Source organism: Seriola aureovittata, chromosome 8 (genome assembly GCF_021018895.1).
Source record: "Seriola aureovittata isolate HTS-2021-v1 ecotype China chromosome 8, ASM2101889v1, whole genome shotgun sequence".
Taxonomy (NCBI): Eukaryota; Metazoa; Chordata; class Actinopteri; order Carangiformes; family Carangidae; genus Seriola; species Seriola aureovittata.
Window position 1 is genome coordinate 6,650,210 of NC_079371.1, and position 18,839 is coordinate 6,669,048.

General features: G+C 40.7%; 1 protein-coding gene across 5 annotated transcripts in view; it reads left to right on the forward strand.

The window, feature by feature from the left end:
- Positions 1 to 18,839, forward strand: part of LOC130173661 (ecto-NOX disulfide-thiol exchanger 2-like) — a 171,708-nt gene that overhangs the window by 138,558 nt on the left and 14,311 nt on the right. For all 5 annotated transcript variants that reach the window (XM_056383097.1, XM_056383096.1, XM_056383098.1 and 2 more), the window contains 6 exons: positions 1,014 to 1,220; positions 4,504 to 4,737; positions 6,226 to 6,438; positions 9,732 to 9,838; positions 15,143 to 15,257; positions 17,942 to 18,129. In XM_056383097.1, coding sequence (XP_056239072.1) covers positions 1,014 to 1,220; positions 4,504 to 4,737; positions 6,226 to 6,438; positions 9,732 to 9,838; positions 15,143 to 15,257; positions 17,942 to 18,129 — 1,064 coding nt within the window. The remainder of the gene's footprint in view (positions 1 to 1,013; positions 1,221 to 4,503; positions 4,738 to 6,225; positions 6,439 to 9,731; positions 9,839 to 15,142; positions 15,258 to 17,941; positions 18,130 to 18,839) is intronic.

The following is an 18,839-nucleotide window of genomic DNA, read 5'->3' on the forward strand; positions in this document are numbered from 1 at the left end:
ACCTTCCACATGAGAGGATTTGCAATCACTTTGTAGCCAAAAGGATTTCATTTTCATGCATGGAATCGTTGGATATTAACATTTATCTAACAAAAAACAATCTGAGCATATTGCTCCAAGTTATCATTATTCATGCATTAAGCTTTATCATTTTTTAGGTCACAAGTGCTATGTTTTAAATATGACTTAATTGAATTTTGTAGCATCAAGCTCCAGAATGTGGTCTGTTTTCCTAAGTCTTTGATCGTATTATAGACGGACTTCTAGTTGAAATGCTGGTGTGACCCAGCCCTCATTCTTCTCAGTCTGAATGTGGAGTCTGACCTCTGGATTTATGTATCGTTCATGCCTTCTGGATATTATGTAATTTCTTTTGCATAAGAACTCCAATAACTGCAGTGAGTCTCCTCGTTGCAGTTATTGGAAAGCCACTTTCCTCTCCTTAAATTGTTCTATCATACATAATAAGATTTATTGAAGATATATATAAGATATATTTGAACTTCTATGCATGTTTAATATATTGATACACCTGGTAAACACCCAGGCGTTTGTTATTTGATGATGCAGATTGAATCAGTGCCATTCAAATGACATTTAAAGTAAGAATTGAATAAATATATTTTTGAATTGCTTCTATTCTGTACAATCTCTGTATAATGTTGTTATTTGTATTTTCTTCTATTGACTGATTTCTATTTGAGTAAAAACAAAAGACCAAAAATCAGACCTGCTCCTCAGGTCTGCCAGAATGATTTACGGCAGATAGTTTGATCAAAACATTATGTTCTTGCCATTGGATATATTTTCTTCAGCTGCTCAAAAAGCATAATTCATACTCAAAACCAAGTTTCATTGTTTTCCTTCAGTAGTGTCGTTTTTTGAATCGTGTGTATTTCCGCTGTATTATTGCTGCATGAATGCAAATGCTCACAGTTTCATTACTCAGGTTTTTTTCCCCAGCCCAGTCTTCATATTATTATCTCCCCTTTTGTTCCACTACTTCTGCCCAGACCTTCCTCCTCCAGCCACAAGAGAGCGCCCCCCAGGGTGTAAGACGGTGTTTGTCGGGGGTCTACCAGAGAACGCCACCGAGCAGCTGATCATGGAGGTCTTCGGGCAGTGTGGTGATATCACCGCCATACGCAAAAGCAAGAAGAACTTCTGCCATATCCGATTCGCTGAGGAGTTCACGGTGGACAAGGCTCTCTTCCTGTCAGGTAAGCTGTCATTACTCTGAAACCTTCATCTTATTCATTGTGTAAGTGCTTATTTGTATAATATTTCAGTCAGTAAGTACCACTTAGATAAATGTCAAGCAAGAATACAGAGTTGCAAAGTGGGTAAAACCCTTCTTCATTTTTCCCATAGACAGTGTTATGTGACTCACAGTTGGAGCAGTAAAAGGCTTAGATGGTCATAAAACTTGAAAATAAAAAGAACAGGTGTGACAGAAAATATCTGGTTATATAGGTTATATGATAAAGTTGAAGCCTTTGCACTTGAAGGAGTTTCCTGTGACAGAGCTTAAAACAGTGTTATGTCCACCATCCACTGTGTAAGAGTCAAAGCTTCTGCTGTTGAGACAAATAATTTACAGTCTGCAGTTTAAACTACCTAACACCTTTGGATTCTGGGTAATTTTTTTAATTAATTCAGCATCAGCGACATCATGTTTTGGTCACAACTGAAACAACACGGTATTTTGAATTTGCCTCACAATTGATTAGTACCTTCCTCTCCATAGCAACGGCAGCAGAGCCTCATGGGTATTGTATTATTTAGAGCTGTCCGTCATGCCAAGCCTACACAAAAAAATAAAGATTTTTCAGAAGAAAAGTTGAAATAATTAAAACTAGTACTTATATCACCACATACCTAAAGGATCAGTAAATTATTCAGGATACTCCCATGTGTTGATGTCAAGGAGATCATGAAAATAAGATTTTGAAATGGGAATTCAGAGTGGAGAGAAAAATACTTACAGAACCAGCGGCTTCGATTCGGTTGAGAATAGTCATAGGCTCTGACAACAGAAGATGTAACTTACCATTAAGGCAAAATAAGCGGCTAGTACACATGTGATGGAGGCTTATCGTTTCTTATCTTATCTTCATTTTCGCAGCAGCTTCTAGAGCCCAGATGTCTTAAATCTCTGTGCAAACTGCTGGCCACATATTCCTACTTAAAAAAAAAAAAGCGGCCAATTCAGTAGTATTGTCAGCATTATTAAGTGTGTGTGTGTGTGTGTGTGTGTGTGTGTGTGTGTGTGCAAATCAGTTTGAATGAGAGATCTTGTTATTTCATCTGCCTCTGTTCATACGGTGTAGTTTTCCCATAAATAATACCCCACACACACACACAAACACACACACACAGAATGAAGCAGAAACCCCCAAAACCCATTAATTTCTTTTCCTGTTTGCCCTGGCATCCAGCACTACTCCCCTCTCCTATGATGAGAGGATGTTTGGCCTCTCGTTGAATCACACTGGGCATCATTACTGTGTCCGGCAAGAGCATACAATCGCATGTGTACACAAACACACACTGAACACTCTGTATGATCATTTCAACCAAATTAAATCACAAAATGGGAAAGATTTCATTTCAAATCTGCAACCAGCCATTAGTGAAAACTGAGTCAGGAGGAGAGAGTGAGGATAAGAGGGAAGTAGTGAGGAGAGGAGGGGGTAATGAGGGAGATTGTGGCCTATCAGTGCCACTAGAGAAGTAATTACCCTCCCTAAATTTTTCTCTTGTATTGACAAAAGGAAGCAGGCCTTCTTACTCCACAAAATCCCACAGCTATAGTATGAATTCAAAGGGATCCAACATGCAAAATAGGTAACTGTGAGGATAAAGGGAGAGGTAGACCCCAATGAAAGAGCTTGCTCAGTCACTTTTATCTTTGTTATCTGTGAAAATGGTCTAAAGACAATTTATGGAAGGTGATAGAAAGCGACTTGCCATTGGGCCAGAAAGAAACCCCACAACTTATAGACTAAAGCTCATTTGCGTACCCTTTCTGTCTCATGCTCCCGTTTCCCCATGTTGCTATTCAGTTTCATCAAATTCACGCCTCCGGGTATGTTTTTAATTTGCATTAAAAAGATGCATGGTGTCCCTAAATTCACTGATCTGTTTTGTTTTGTGTTTTTTTTTTTTTTTTTTTTTTTTCATTTTCATGAGCTGCCTAGAAGGTGTAAAACTTTAGTGATTATTATATAGTGTATATTTGCCAAGTCACTGAGGAATGAGCATAGTTTAATAAAAGAGTGACTGTTAGATGTGAATGCAAAGAGTAAACTTGAAAACTGTCAAAATTAGAAGCATTCAGGCGTTGCACTGCTGCAGTGGACCAAGGTGGAAACCACGTAACCATGACTTCCTCAGTCTGAATCTGACTAGTGATCTTTGTCACATGTCACCCTCTTCTCTCTCTCCCCGTGTTACTTGTCGCTCTCTGCTGTCAAATATTTAATAGCAGGACAAAGAGTCTACACGCTCTGTGAGCACTAAACACACAGCACGGTTGAAGCTGATGGGACTGTCATTAATTTTGCAGGTATTTGGTCAGAGACCAGAGTATTGATTACATTAAATGTTGATCTCATGATGGTGCTAGACAAAAAGTAAAGGGATCACAAAAAAGATATCAATTCCTCGAGGGGGGACATCGCTTTGTATAAAAATAAAATTCACGGCGATCACGATTCGTCTCTGTGCTGTCTTGTCCCATTGTGGTCATCTGTTATACTCTATCTGCTCACCAGATGTTCCCAGATGACTTTCTTTCTGTTTACATATATTCACCTTCCCTGTTTTCTATTCCCAATCTCCTGAGCTTCCCTGGTCACTCACACTAGATGACCAAAGTGCCAACCATACTGTTAGCATGGCTAAAAAAAAAAGCTAAATGTATGCTCTGTCTCATTTCAGATACTTCCAGTCATACACTTCCAGGTAGTACTCGATGGGTAGTGTTGTCTCAAATGAAACATGGCCATTGCGTACTTAAAAGAAATGACGATTGCCGCTGGCTTCTATCTGACAACAGTATCATGGTACTTAGTTAAAATATGAAAATAGTTTGGTCGGCACTTTGGCTTTAGGAAGTGTCCAGTGTTTCACACTCAACTTTTTGATTATGTGTACACCATCAGTGTACTCACAGTACACTGTATGCTGCCATAATTGTCAGAGTGAATGCACAAATGCATTCAGAATGGCAAGTGTAAGTACACAAAAACGTGAAATGAGACAAAATTTGTTAGTAAAAAGCTTCTTTTTCTTTAAAATTAGGTTCATTTACAAAGCTGTAGTATGCAAAGCACACTGTGAAAATGACATCAAACTGTCTGAGGATACAGATTAACTCACTTTAATTGGTAAGCTCCCTGCTGTCCCATCTGCTTCTCCCCATTATATTTGCTTATTCCCTTTTCCACCTCCTTCCATCTTTTTTTAGTTTTTAATTTTTTTACACTTTTGTCTGCCAAGGTTATCGTATCCGTTTGGGCTCCAGCACAGACAAAAAAGACACTGGTCGTCTTCACGTGGACTTCGCCCAGGCCAGAGACGACCTCTACGAGTGGGAGTGTCGCCAGCGAATGTTGGCCAGAGAGGAGAGGCACCGGCGCAAGATGGAGGAGGATCGCCTGCGGCCACCCTCCCCTCCTCCCATCGTCCACTACTCTGAGCACGAGTGCAGCCAACTGGGAGACAAGATCAAAGGTTGGTAGATATGGCAAAGTAAAACATGTACAGTGTATGTACTGCATGCAGGATGTGATGGCACAAACCGACATAAAGGAGAAAAGAAGTAAAACCTTGATACGCGGAAGAAAATAGTTTTGTTTAATCATCCCAAGGGTGTTTTACGAGGATAGCACAAATTCAATTTGTCTCATTGTTAAAGAGCAAACTTAAATGGAACCACTCGTGGCACTACTGCACTTCATGCAAACGACAGATTAACAAGGCAGGGGATAAAGGAGAAGATCAGATATGTTATGTGTGCTTGCAGTGGGTTCCCAATGCAAGCCATGACATTACAGGAACAGTCTGGAACAAACTGACAAAGTAGTTCACTGATGTTCTAACAAATTCAGGGAATTTGTTTTCAAAAGACATTACACACAGGCTGTTAAACACAGGATATCAGTTTACTCTCCCCTCAGCACATACGACTCTCTTATCTTGTCCTTTCTCCTCTACTCTCTTCATGGCACTCTGTTCCTCTCAGTTCGCTCATTGTGTCCACTTTCTCTCCTCCACTCTACTTTGCGTCTCTTTCTGGCTGAATAAACTTGTTTCACTAATGAGCAGTGACACTTCCAGGTCTCAGTCACAGTTGCTTGATAACAAAATGGCTGTGACTTTCGGCCTCTCTACCATCTGTGCGTGTCTTTTTCAGCTCTTACTTCCCTGGCCCTGGTCTAAGGACCTAACATGGTGTCGTTTTAGCCATGGTTTGGTATCTGATCACTTTGGGCTGCTGTTGTGAAACATATCCCTGCTATTTGCTACAGATGTAGGTTTACTCTTTTCCTGAATCTTCCACCCAGAGGGAAAAAAGGGGTTTAGAATTTTTCAGTGCCAGTTTTATTCCTTTACTCCAAATCCAGTTACACCTTTTGATGACAAGAAGCTCACATAGGAACCACCTCTAAATGGGTTTCATACCTATTTTCTACTTCTTTCTTAATGTCCCTGAGGTGTCATTAAGGTAGATAATGTTGTTTTGTGTCATGCCACCACGCTGGCAATAACTGGGTTGTCTGTCTGTACATCCGTATGTCCCAGCTCAGTAACACCTTGAGGGAATTTCTTCAAATTTGGCACAAACATTCATTTGAACTCAAAGATGAACTGATTAGAATTTTGTGGTCAAAGGTAAAAAGTCAAGTGACCTCACAAGACACATTTTTGGCCAAATAAATAACTAACGTTACTTCTTCTGCTTTCCAGTGTCCAATGCTGCCATATTAATTTAAATGTATCTGTATTCAGCTGTATATTATGTGAAATGCCTGTCACCTAGGCATTGCCTAATTTACATACTCATGGATTATGACTGAAATGTTCACTTTTATAAGGTTGTAATCGTTTTCAGCTCACCAACTGTTGCTTGCAATATCTGGGGCTGATTGAAGATTTCCTTTTACCGTCCTGAAAAGAGTCTGACTCCTTCCTTTCTCTGTCCACTCACCTCTCGGCCAGACGATGGCAAGTTTGCTGAAGCAGTGCGTGTGCTCCTGACCTGGCTGGAACGAGGTGAGGTCAACCGCAGGAACGCCAACAACTTCTACTCCATGATCCAGTCGTCCAACAGCCACATCCGCCGGCTAATGAGCGAGAAGAGTCAGCATGAGAAGGAGATGGAGGAGGCCAAAGAGAAGTTCAAGACTGCTCTGGCAGGCATACTGGCTCAATGTGAGTCTTACATCTTTGATCACACACACTGCAGACTTGGATGTATGATGCAATATATCCTGTTGATACCGTAAAGAATCTTTAAATGAGTCCAAAAATGAGTTCATGATCACACTGGGAGGGAAACTCATTTAAAGTTTGCCACTAGTAGCCTATACTCCTTGTCATGCAGTATATGTGCAGGAAGAGGATAAGAATGAGTCCAGTCCTTTCTTGGTAAAGTTTCAGGTTCGGTGTAAGTTTTTTTTTTTTAAATTTTAGGACCATACACATCACATTAACATATTATGAGTTACAGCACATTATACAGGTTGGCAAAGGCAAAATTGTTCCAGGAGCTCTGAAATCCTCTAAAAAGTAAGTATGATACTGTTCGCAGCCGCACATTAACTCTCATGATGCACAGAGCATGGGTGTACAGCACTGTAAACATCAAAGCAATACACGTTGTGGATATAAAGGTTTTTTAGATTATTAGCCTCATAGAAACCATCTTGTTTGGTGCTAATTTGTTGTTGGGAGGATGGCTAAAGGTAAGTTTATTTTCCTTCCTCACCATGGTATCCCTGGTATCACTCAAAACCACTAGGGATTCAGAGGTGTCCTGCTCCTTTTTCGTTACCTCCAAGATACAAAATATCTTAAAGATCAGAGGAATAAAAATCTATTGTTGTTAGCGTTGAAAGATAAAGAGAAAACTGGAGGTGAATGTTATTCAGTTTGCCTTCAGATGAAAGTAGTAAGTAGCCCATGAATGCAACACAGGCCAACATGTAAAGTAAATCCATGCTGAGCTCATCTAAGTTGATTAAAGGCCAAAGGCAAATGACACTGCTCCTACAGCACACATCTTTTTGCAGCTTTAGCTGTGTAGCTGTTGGTTTACATACAGCCTGCAGCATTTTGTCTGAACACATATCCCACCATACACATGTACATAGGATGTAAAATTCCTGAAAACAAACTTTTTTGATTTATTTATTGTTTATTAGGTAAGCAATACATGTAGAAGACAGAGAGGGTGCATGTGGGTATGGGTGTGTTTGTACTGATTAGCTATCCTCCAACATTTCAGCCTGTATGTCTTTGAAGACTCTCAGTCATCAAGGTCATGGTGTCTCTAAGAGCTACAGGAAGGTCAACTGAAGAAGCCTCTTCAGTTCTAACAATTAGAACCAAGGAAGCCTTTCAGATGACAGTTTCATCCGTCTTCAGAAAAGCTTTTTTGGTTCTAATTCTTCAAGAACCGCAGGCAAGTCCACTTGCCTTTGTGTAGCTCTTAGAGATTTCAGCCTGCACAAACTCTTTCCTATTCACTTTGCCTTCCCTTTGGTGCATTGCTGGTCATATTAATGATAACACAGAGACCGACATCCTTTGAGAAGGTCTTACCTCGGAACAACCCGTGTTGACCCACGTTACAGAGGACATATTCTTACCTAGTGCTCAGTGGTGTCTCACCATACAACATACAGATGTGCTCATTTTATGTGCCCTGGTTTTGAGATATTGCCGTATCAATCTTATGCTCCTACCTCACCACAACAGAGGTGCAGAGAATTTAATCTGTAATGCTCAAAACATTGAAAAAATACACATGAAAAGACAGAAACAAAGTCCCTTTCACCTCACTGAAGAGGTTCCATTTGAACTACTTTCTACTGTATTGTAAACAAGTAGAATCCAAAAATATTTCAACATACTTACATGTAATGTACTTGCATATAAGCTGACATAAGCCCTGAAAGTGTGTCTGTACTGTTCCTCTCTTCTCTGCCTTCACCATCGATGTGCACCATCAAATTACATGGTGCTGGGAAGATCCTATTGATCCCTGTAGTGTTCTCTCTCTCTCTCTCTCTCTCTCTCTCTCTCTCTCTCTCTCTCTCTCTCTCTCTCTCTCTCTCTCTCTCTCTCACTGCTGAGCAAACACACACATGCACACCCTTAGCTGGTGGTCTTATTGACCAGATCAGAGTTAAAAGGTCTGATCCTAATAAGAAACTTTGACCCAAAATAAATAAATAAAAAAATAAATGAAAAGCTCGCTCAGCTCAGTCCAGTGTTCCAGCTTCTCTCCTGTGGTTTCTTTACAGCTGTACTGGAGCTGTAACTTTAAAGGCTTGAAGCTTGCTGTTGTTCCTCTTAAAAGAAGATCTAAATCTGTATAGAGAAGGTAAATCATGAATGCTGTGCTACTTCAGAGAGCTGTCCTTGGGCAAGGTTCGTAACAGCTCACTGCTGTAGTGGAGCGGCACAGTGGTCAACAGTGGCAAAACTTAGTGGGTTATTTTTGGCAGCTGCGAGTTGCATAGCGAAATTTCCTCTGTTAAACAAACGTTAAACAAGACAAAGTCTGCTGCCATATTAACTGGTCTGTGAGCCTGTGCTTGGGCGCAGTGGGTCGTTGTCAACACGCTGATGTTCAGCAGGTATAATATTTGTGTTTAGCATCTTAGCATGCTAACACTTGCTACAGAAACTTCAGCAGAAGCGGTATAGTATGAGAATGTAATTAGTTTTGCAGATATTTGGCTGTACATCAAAGTATTCAGCAAATTAAAATTTTGGCCTGATGAATGTCACTAATTGAAAAGTCTAGGGATCAATTAAGTTATTAAAATTCATCCTGAGAGGGACGTGATTATTTGTACCAAATTTCATGGCAATCCATTCTAATAGTTGTCAAGACACTCAAAACCAAAAATGTCAGCTTCATGATGGCACTACAGCAAAGGTCAGAGGAACATCGTAGTCATTAGTATTCATCCTCTGTAGCAATTTTAGATCTGAATCAAAGTGGTGAACAGTATTGCCATCCCCATTGAGGAGCCACAACACTAACCTGGCTAATAAAAACCAAGTCAGCCGTAGCAGAGCTACAGCGTTCAAGGATTTTATTCTTTACGAGCCAGTACATCATATATAATTTAAGTTTGTTGGAGGAATGTATGATTTATTGAAGTTCAGTTTTGCGTGTGGGAACTACCTAACCAACCGTCCACAAGATGATGCACTGGCATCAGTTGGTAAGTAGATCACACGCTTGCACACACATATAAAAACACACACACACACAGACAGAGACACACACACACACACACACACACACACAAACACACACACACACAGACAGAGACACACACACACACACACACACACACACACATACATTTCTTTACATCCCTAGTTGACTCCACTTTCTCACTCCTCTGCTCCTTCCCACCTGCCCTCTGTCTTTCTCTCTCTCTGTCTCTGGATGATCTCTGGTCCTTCCCTGCATCCCGCCACAGTTGAACAGATTGTGTCTGTATTCCAAGCTGCTTCCAAACAAAAGGCATGGGACCATTTCTCCAAAGCCCAACGCAAGAACTTGGACATGTGGCACAAACAAGCAGAGGTTGGTACACTTTGATTTCATTCTGTTGTTCACATGATTTATGGAAAATTAGACTTGATCCCATTTTGTTCTGCACCTGTGTCATTGTAAAGTTCTTTTATTTTTCAATTGATAGTTATAACGCTTACATTAGGGCTATGTTATGACACTCAAAGTAAAACAGGAGAATAAAAAGTAGGGGATGTCAGAAGTGAAAAGAGCAGACTCCTTCTTACAGTAAGTACTTTGAATGAAGCCAGCATACAGAACAGATGCCTGCTCACTCCAGCCAGTATAAGATCCACACACTCCCAGGTCCAAACCTCTGCCCCTTCCTCCTCCTCCCCTCTTCCACCACTGCCCTCCCTTGTGAAGTGAAACGAGCTGCTGGGTGAGTTTTCCATCTCAAAGGTTGTCCAGGACACAGGTAAATCTGCACAAGTCTTCTTCCCCTGCACCAGCAAATTTGAAACTTTTGTTTTTTTTTTTTTTGAGTAGATAATTAAATGGGAACATCTTGAGAGATAAAAGCTTATTCATTTTCAAATCAAACAGCATTTTTGTCATCTACTATCTGCTCGCCAATTTTTCTCTCACTGCCAAATGGAGCATTAATTAGCATGATGATGGGTTGTATGTAATGGAGGGTCTGTGAAGAGCCTCAGTCGTTCAGGCCATAGTATTTCTAAGTGCTATACAAAGTTGTGAACTGAAGAAGCCTTTCGGATGAGAGGGGCAACGTCCTCAAGAACCTCAAGCAAGTCCAGCTGCCTTCATATAGCACTTAGAAAGAGGGTCAGGAGTGTGTTGTAGTCCTGGGTCTAATGGATCACATATTATCATATCTGATTGGTAAGTCTCTTTGAACCTCAGTATGAAAAAACAGCAATTTAAGGTGTAATTTAGTGCCAAATTTAGACATGCACATGCACAAAAATAACAGAATCTCACACAGCAGAAGCACCACTCAACCTGTACAAAAGCTTCTCTTTAAAAGGTAGGTGATGCAAAGAAAACATGTTTCTCTGATGTTGAGATTTGCAGCAGAACCATGAACATAGTCAAATAATCTAAAACTTAACCATCGTGTAACCATGGAGATCTCTTAACACACACTTGATGAGTAAGTAGAAAGCTGAATGATGCATGTTTTGCGCAAATATTTGAGTACATCCCTGCTTGTGTGACGTCAGTAAAGATGACTTTTGTGTTGTTGCCTTCCCTCGCTCAGACCTTGAGGGTCTCTCAGGGAGCTACTCGTTGGAGAACGGCTCTCTTCTATATATACACTCTAGCAGGAAGTATTAAAATCTATTATGTGGATGGCAGTGTTTCCAGGCATCAGGGATCTGTCCAGTCTTTCCCAGACTTCTTCAACTTCCTTTGTAGAGTTTCTGTATACACACTACATACACCAGGGAGTACAGCATGGCCATAGATGCAAGAGAAGAAACCACTGCGGGTTGACACTCCACTGCAGAATATGTCCTCATTCAGAAAACATTGTTATGCAGAAATCCTTTAAATGACGTCATGGTTCAAACATTCTTTGTAGTTTTTCCTCTTCAGGCTGGTTTACACTTTTCAGTAGCTGTGAGAATAGACTTTGTCATTCAAAGTCAAACTACATAGTGTGTGTGTGTGTGTGTGTGTGTGTGTGTGTGTGTGTGTGTGTGTGTGTGTGTGTGTGTGTGTGTGTGTGTGTGTGTGTGTGTGTGTGTGTGTGTGTGCGTGTGCGTGTGTGCATGTGCATGCGTGCTCAGGGAGATGAAGTCGTTTGGACTCCAAACTCTTACAGCAGGTACAGCAGTGGCCTGAACTCAGTCTGTATTTCTCTGCAGCTGTCTAAGCAAGGTTATACACAGAGCACCGAATAATCTGACAACGATAGGTGAGGTCACACTCAACTGTTAAAAATAAGCCCCCCCAAAAAGTAATTGAAATATAGATTAACTACATTAACAAAAGTATTTTCCGAACTTCCATAATCAACATTTTTTAATATTAAATGTTTATATTATGTGAAAGGGTTCGTTCATTGCGAAGAACCTACAGATAATTATTACCTGACGGTGCAGTTCCCCTCAGCTCTACACTGTTTTCCAGTAGCAGCACGAAGCAGTTTTCAGCAGAAATCTCTCAAAACCAGCTGTACACCACCTGCCCAGCAGCAAACAGCAGACAGACGACGAGGTTAGTGACAAGCTGATGAACACAATGGAGCATTTAGCAGCTAAAGAGCCAGAATTTAATCTCTGAAGTTAGTAGAGGCCAAAAAAAAAAAAGGAGCTAAAAGGTGAATGAACATTGGATCTAAATAAATCAAATTCCCAGAAACACAATGCTGAATGAATGTTTCTCTGTGTCTGCTGGATGTGTCTTTCAGTGACAGCTTGCCAACAAATTCACTATACCAACTTTTTAAGGTGAGAATATTTAATAATGTTGTATTTATTCAATATAGTATGTTAATATTTTGATATTGGGTATCTGCTGATAAATGCTGATCAAATGGCCTGTGTATCTGACGCATTGAAATAACACAGCTGTAAACTTATTGATCTCACACACCTTATTTTTTATGAGCGTCTTGATTAGCTTAAATTGTTGATATGATTGTAGGGAAAATTGAATTGACAGAATGCCACCCCAGACTGTGACATCTCACTCTGTTGGATTTGTTAGAGCTAAAGAAACGCATGGTTGTACAGTGGTGTTACAGAGCAGAGGTTGCTTACTCACAATCTATCTTTAATGTAGTGGTGACAGCCAAGTTTAATTTAGGTTTGTCATCAAGTTACTCACAGAATTCACATGAATTAAAGACATCGGATATGATGAAAGCGACGCTCAGCATCAGCTAAAACTGAGAAGGTGCTAGCTGAATGTCATCTCCACTCCTCTGCTAATGATTACTAGTGTCAAAGCTTAGTGAATCTGTGTATTTTTCCAACCTCAGTGTCTGAACTCAATCACTCACCACCGCACTCAAATAATATTTCATTTTCACACACTAATTTTCACCAGGTTTTGCGGTGGGTTGCTGCACTGTTGAGCCCGGCTGTTACAGAAGAGAGCAGCAGAGTATAGTAAGGAAAGGATCGGATTCTCAGATCAGTTTTCTCAGATCTACTAATTTCACATTAATAATAGAGACATGCCTTAAAGGCTGCAGTGTATAGGACTGGCAGCCACTAGCCAGTGTAAAGAGCATAGGTAAGTAAGTGCTGTTGCTCAGGGGTAGTGTATCATCAAATAGGCAACCAGTTTCACTCAGTCATATTGTATATTCAGTATGATTCTCTGGCCTGGAGGTGAAATATGGAGGAACAAGCCACGGTGTTGAGTTGCTGCAGCTCCCAGGCAGAATCAAATAACAGCTGCCTCCCTCTATCAGTGTTTTTATATGGTGTGTGTGCTTGTGTGTGCTTGTGTGTGTGCGTGTGTGTGTGCGTGCCTGTATGTGTGTGTGCACAGTGAGCTCCGCATACACCAGATGGTTGTGTGTCTGTATGTGCTTGTGTGTGTAGAGTACCTGTTTGACCTCCGCCACGGGCTCAGGCTGATAACGTCAGCTGACAGATGGTTGTAAGTTTATTTACTCTTGTGCAGCTCTCTGCTCCCTTTTTTTTTTTAGCTGTTTAAGAGTATTTTACAGCCTGTTGTTGTAAATATTTCATTGATTTGTAAGTATATACATGTGTGTTTCACTGTGTACTTGTTTGAGTCTTGTGTTAAATGTGTGAACCTTTTACATCTAACCCGATGACCAGATATTTTTTTATATGGTTGTGTAAAACATACATAAATCATGGGCAGTAGTAGACTTAAGCAAAGCCTGTGATAAGTGACTATACGTTACTAAAGGTCATTTAAGTGTTACTCTCTCTGCAAAAACACTGTATTAAAGTACAAATTTCACACTTAATCATTTAAATAAGGCAATTAACCTCACAGCATAAACCACTTTAAAAACTAAATAATGTAAATGAGCCAATTTGAATTTGCAAGAGAGACCTACATCTTAAAACATGATATTGACTCCAGGCCAGTTGTTTCTATTTCTCTGGAGTCTTAAGGCATGTTACTGCATAACCTATGTTAGCTGTGATAAAAGTTTGACGCTATCGATTATAATGTGGTCAAATAATGGAAAAATGGAAAGCTAAATTTTATGCATCAGCCTGTCAGTGTGTGAGGTCATAAATATTTGAGGACATATAAAGTATTTTAAAAAGATTTTGTTCTGATAAGACAGAAAATGAATTTATCTCTTTTTTTATTTTTTTTATTTTGCCAACATCCACAATCCACCCATGTTTACATGCATGTCTACTCCTGATCTCAGTGCTGGTCTACTTGTGGACATTTTTTGTGACCTTCAACCTCTGAAGGAAAAAGGGATACGTGTGTGTGTGTGTGTGTGTGTGTGTGTGTGTGTGTGTGTGTGTGTGTGTGTGTGTGTGTGTCCTTGCAGCATAGTTAGCTTTGCTGTCTATTCTGCTCCATTAGCATTAGATCTTGTGTCGTTAAAGGAGACACTGTACCATTGTAGCTCAAACATCTGCTCACAACAGGGAATGAAAACTGGTATTTTTAAAAAACAAACAAACATCCAAGCACAGATTCTCATAGACATTATGTTTACGGTTTAGTGTAATGTGTGTCATGTATCACAAGGATTTTCTTTATTTTTTGTTTTGCTTTTCTCTCTCTCATTTACAGCCAATCCAATTCAGTGGGTTGACCTTAATCTTGAAACCTGCTTCTGGTTACTGGTCTCCAGACAGATGTAGTCATTAGTGAGCCTGTCTGCGAGTATGAAATGAAACAGAGAGGGTCGGTATTTCACACTTACTGCTGGTGTTTCCAGATGTGCACTCGATTAGAATAACACACTATGAAAACCAACAGTACACTTGATGTGCACTCGTCATTCTTTGTCCTGTCCTGTCCTTTGCCATTTTTGGCAGGAGCTGTGGTTGTGAGTGCCATATTCTTACTTAGGTGCATTAATGTGCTGTTTTCTCCCAAGTAACAAGAACAGTGAAGTACAAAACGTGGGGTTTAGCTATATCTGTGCTACCATCTGCCCTATTAGTGTGCCAGAGGAGGAAATGAGCCCCAGCTCTGAGACCATCCTTTTCATCTTTATTCATCTACTCTCCTTTGTTCTGTACTGATCTGTTATAAGTGTTCCTTACAGCTAATGCTTGATAATAACACTGAAATAAAAGAGGTGCGCCACTGATAATCCTACTCCTACTGGTACCTGCCAAAATGTGTGCCATTCTGACCTGCCTCTCTTTTCGTTGTGTTTTTCAGGAGATTAGAAACATGCACAACGAGCAGCTGATGGGCATCAGACGAGAGGAGGAGATGGAGATGTCCGACGATGACATGGAGGACGCCCCTGACAGCAAGGACTCTGAGGACTCAGGTATGCATATATATTCACAGTTCATCACTTCTGTCAAGATGACAGGCCATACACTGATCAATATCTCCAGAGGGCGAACACAGGGTTTTAAATAACTTGGGGAGACAGCTGCATTTGACGGAAATGGCAGTAATCATCCCCCAAGCATCTGACAACCATCTGACAACTCCACATGAATAAAAAACACATTCACAGTACATCAAGATGCTCACACCGCACATGCTTTACTGCGTTGATGTTCAACATAGCTGCCAAATGGACATCCACCCAAGTCCACCCTTGTGAATGATGTAAAGAGTGTGTGTGTGTGTGTGTGTGTGTGTGTGTGTGTGTGTGTGTGTGTGTGTGTGTGTGTGTGTGTGTGTGTGTGAGAGAGAGAGTGTCCACACCTGCCAGCTGCCATGTAATTTCAGATTGGGATACCACTGAAGTGCCATAATCTTGTGTTTCTCCCTCAGAGGAGTCTCTTTGTGTCTGCTGAAGCAACAAAAACTAATGGTGCCGCTCAGTTCTCAACCCCCATTACAATAACCCATAAGTCTAAAGTATCCACCAGTGCACCACGTAACGCTGTCTCTCATCTTGTGTTTTGTGCCTCTCTGCATGTTGTTGTGGTCTCTTCACCTACTTTTCCTTCGTGCCTTTTAATCATTCTGATCTCTGCCATTTGCTAATATGACAGCTCATCTAATCAGCATGCAAATGTATGTAAATGCAGTCGTGAGCTCAGCCCCTTCTCTTGTGCAAACTTGCTATTTAGCTATCAGTCATTAGCATTGCTGTCAAAGACCTGTCATTTCACTTGATGCTCCGGCATTGGCTGAGGTGACAGGTGTTAATGTGACACTTCTTGGTATTTGTGTTAACAGGCTGACTGTTATACACCCCCTACTACTCACTAACCTTTAAGCATATGGGCATGTTTACACGTCAACCAGCCTGGCTGAAAACACCTGTGTTATGACTGCAGCCTCTTATAAAGTGAATCGATGCTCTGTGTCTGACTCATGTACAGAATAGAAATCAAAAGAACTGCTTGTGTGCGTCACTGTATGCCTAAAGGTGCGTGCGTGCATGCGTGCGTGTGTGTGTGCACATGTGTGCATGCACGCTCATGGATGGTCGATAGCGCTCCCTGTTATGTAACAGAAGGGGAATTGCTCAGAATCTGGCCAAGCAGTTGACATCTCCTCACACCAAGTTGATGAGGCTCTCAGATCAATACTCTTCTCACCTCAAACCTTCATTTTGCTGGGAGAAAAGTACACACACAGACACACAGACACACACACACACACTCATACACTCACCCAGCAAGAGTTCATTAACACTGCCAATGGTCCTCCATGATGGACTGCAGGCAGCACTCATGAACACTCACACCAAACCTAACCAGACACGCTTTCATGCACATACACACACACGCTCACACACTCACACAGTTGCACAGGATGGGGCTTATCTCCCCAGTCCAGTCAGTGTATTGCACTTTCCCAAAGAGCTTCCCCTCAAGGTCCACAGGGGGAGAGCCGAGCTGATAATACTGGACATCTCTGGAGCTGAGCGGTTCTCACATAATAATAACTCCCACTGTCTCCTCTCTTTGCTCAATAGGTCAGGTCAAATGTGCAGAAGAGAGCTCATGGACAAAAGTCTCTGGGATTATCACAGTTTTCAGTTGTCTATAAATATACTGTTGGTGTCTGATTATCTGGTGTGGAGGGAGTATCCAAATGACAATTTCCTGTTTGTGTGACAATATTGTACCTTGAGTTTTAGACCCTTTTGTGTTAGATAGAGGCAATAGCAGATTTGCAGATGTAGAGCACTGAATTTCAAATTTTTCTGTGGTTGATATCCAGTGTTACTAAAGACTGGAAACACAGGACACGTTACATTATGACCTCAAGTTTTATTTATTTCAACTTTGTTTCAGAGAAATCATGTTTTGTCCATCATTTAGGGATGGTGGATGATTACTACAATATCCATGAGCCCAGGCCAAAGAAAGAAGTCAAAGAAGTCAGAGGCAAGAATCGGAGTGGTAGCAAATTCAGAGGGTGTCATCCACATTGTTGAGTGTCATAGTTGCTGATATAATCCAAAATATATACAAATCCAAGAGTAAATTTTATTTAAACTGCGGATTGTGTTTTCAATTTTTTTCACCCACCTTTTAGCAAGACACGTCTGACTACTTGGCTAATTGATTGGCACAAGATCTTCTCCTGAATTACTCTGTCCCACAGGAACAGGCTGAGATCTTTTTAAGGGCAGACATCTATCAAGAGAACATTTTGGCATTTTGAGTTTAAGACACCTGAAATTTGCATGAATTAAAACTTAGCTCTACTCTTTTGCAATTATGCTTGGAATTTTAATGCTTTACCTCTCACTTCCTCGCAATCCTTTGCAATATTTCTGGGCTCAAACTCAACTGAACAAGGAGCAATTCACTCACGACTGTAAATGTCACTGTGGAACAGATGTACGACCTTCAATTTTTTATTTGTTGAAAAAAATACATTTCCACAAAAGAGCCAGGTCAGGGACAACTTGAGAACGAAGGATCAAAATACACACCGTGAAACTGAGACCCGACTGGATGATGATTTGTAGTGAGAGACATACATAAGACAGACACATTATATGATGATCCCTGTACTTTATGTGTAAATCTCTAGGTGTATCCCAAGCAGAAGCCTTAAAGGAGGAGAACGATTCGCTGCGCTGCCAGCTGGACGCCTACAGGAACGAGGTGGAGCTGCTCAAACAGGAGCAAGGCAAGAACCAACCAATCAGGAGTGAGGAGGACAACACGCACTCACAGCAGCTCAGCTTCTTACAGCAGGCTCTGCAAGGCATGCAGAAGGTAGTACTTATGAATATGCGCACACACACACACACACACACACACACACAGAAGCATGAAGACACTTTTTTCCAGTCATCCGTCCAACAATAAGTTTAATCTGCTATTCATTTCTGTTATGCACCAGGTTCTTTTTAAGAACAAGGTTGCTCAGGTTAACCCATTGAATTTTCCTTGCACACTGAAAAGCTGTCATTTATTCATGAGACCCAGTACTTTAAGAGAAAACCAAGAGCTATCTGGGAACAGGCAGAAAAGTACAGCTGTCTGGAGCAGCTGTTAGACTTTCATGAAGAGCTAGTAAAAAATAATATTTTCAGATTTACTCTGGTTATTGGAAAGCCTATTCACAGTTGGAATAGGTTTTACTTGAGATTGGAGGGTTGTGTGCTATAATTCAAACAGTGTACAGATACTTCTTGGGGCAAACCCAGGGCTATTAAAACTATTTCAGACCATTTATTCAAGGAAAGATAATGAAAAGTATTGGATTTTTTTTTCTTTGTTTGAAAACGTGCCTTGAATGTCATACAGTAAGTTTACCACTAAATTCTTCAGTCTCAAATCTACGAATTAAAGCCATCTCAGTTTGTAAAGCTGTTTTTTGGTTTACTGATAAAATTCGTATTTATTTATAAATACAACATATCAGAAGGACAAAATAACAGAAACACTTGTCCGTAAAACAGCTGAAATAAAGTTTTTGGGAG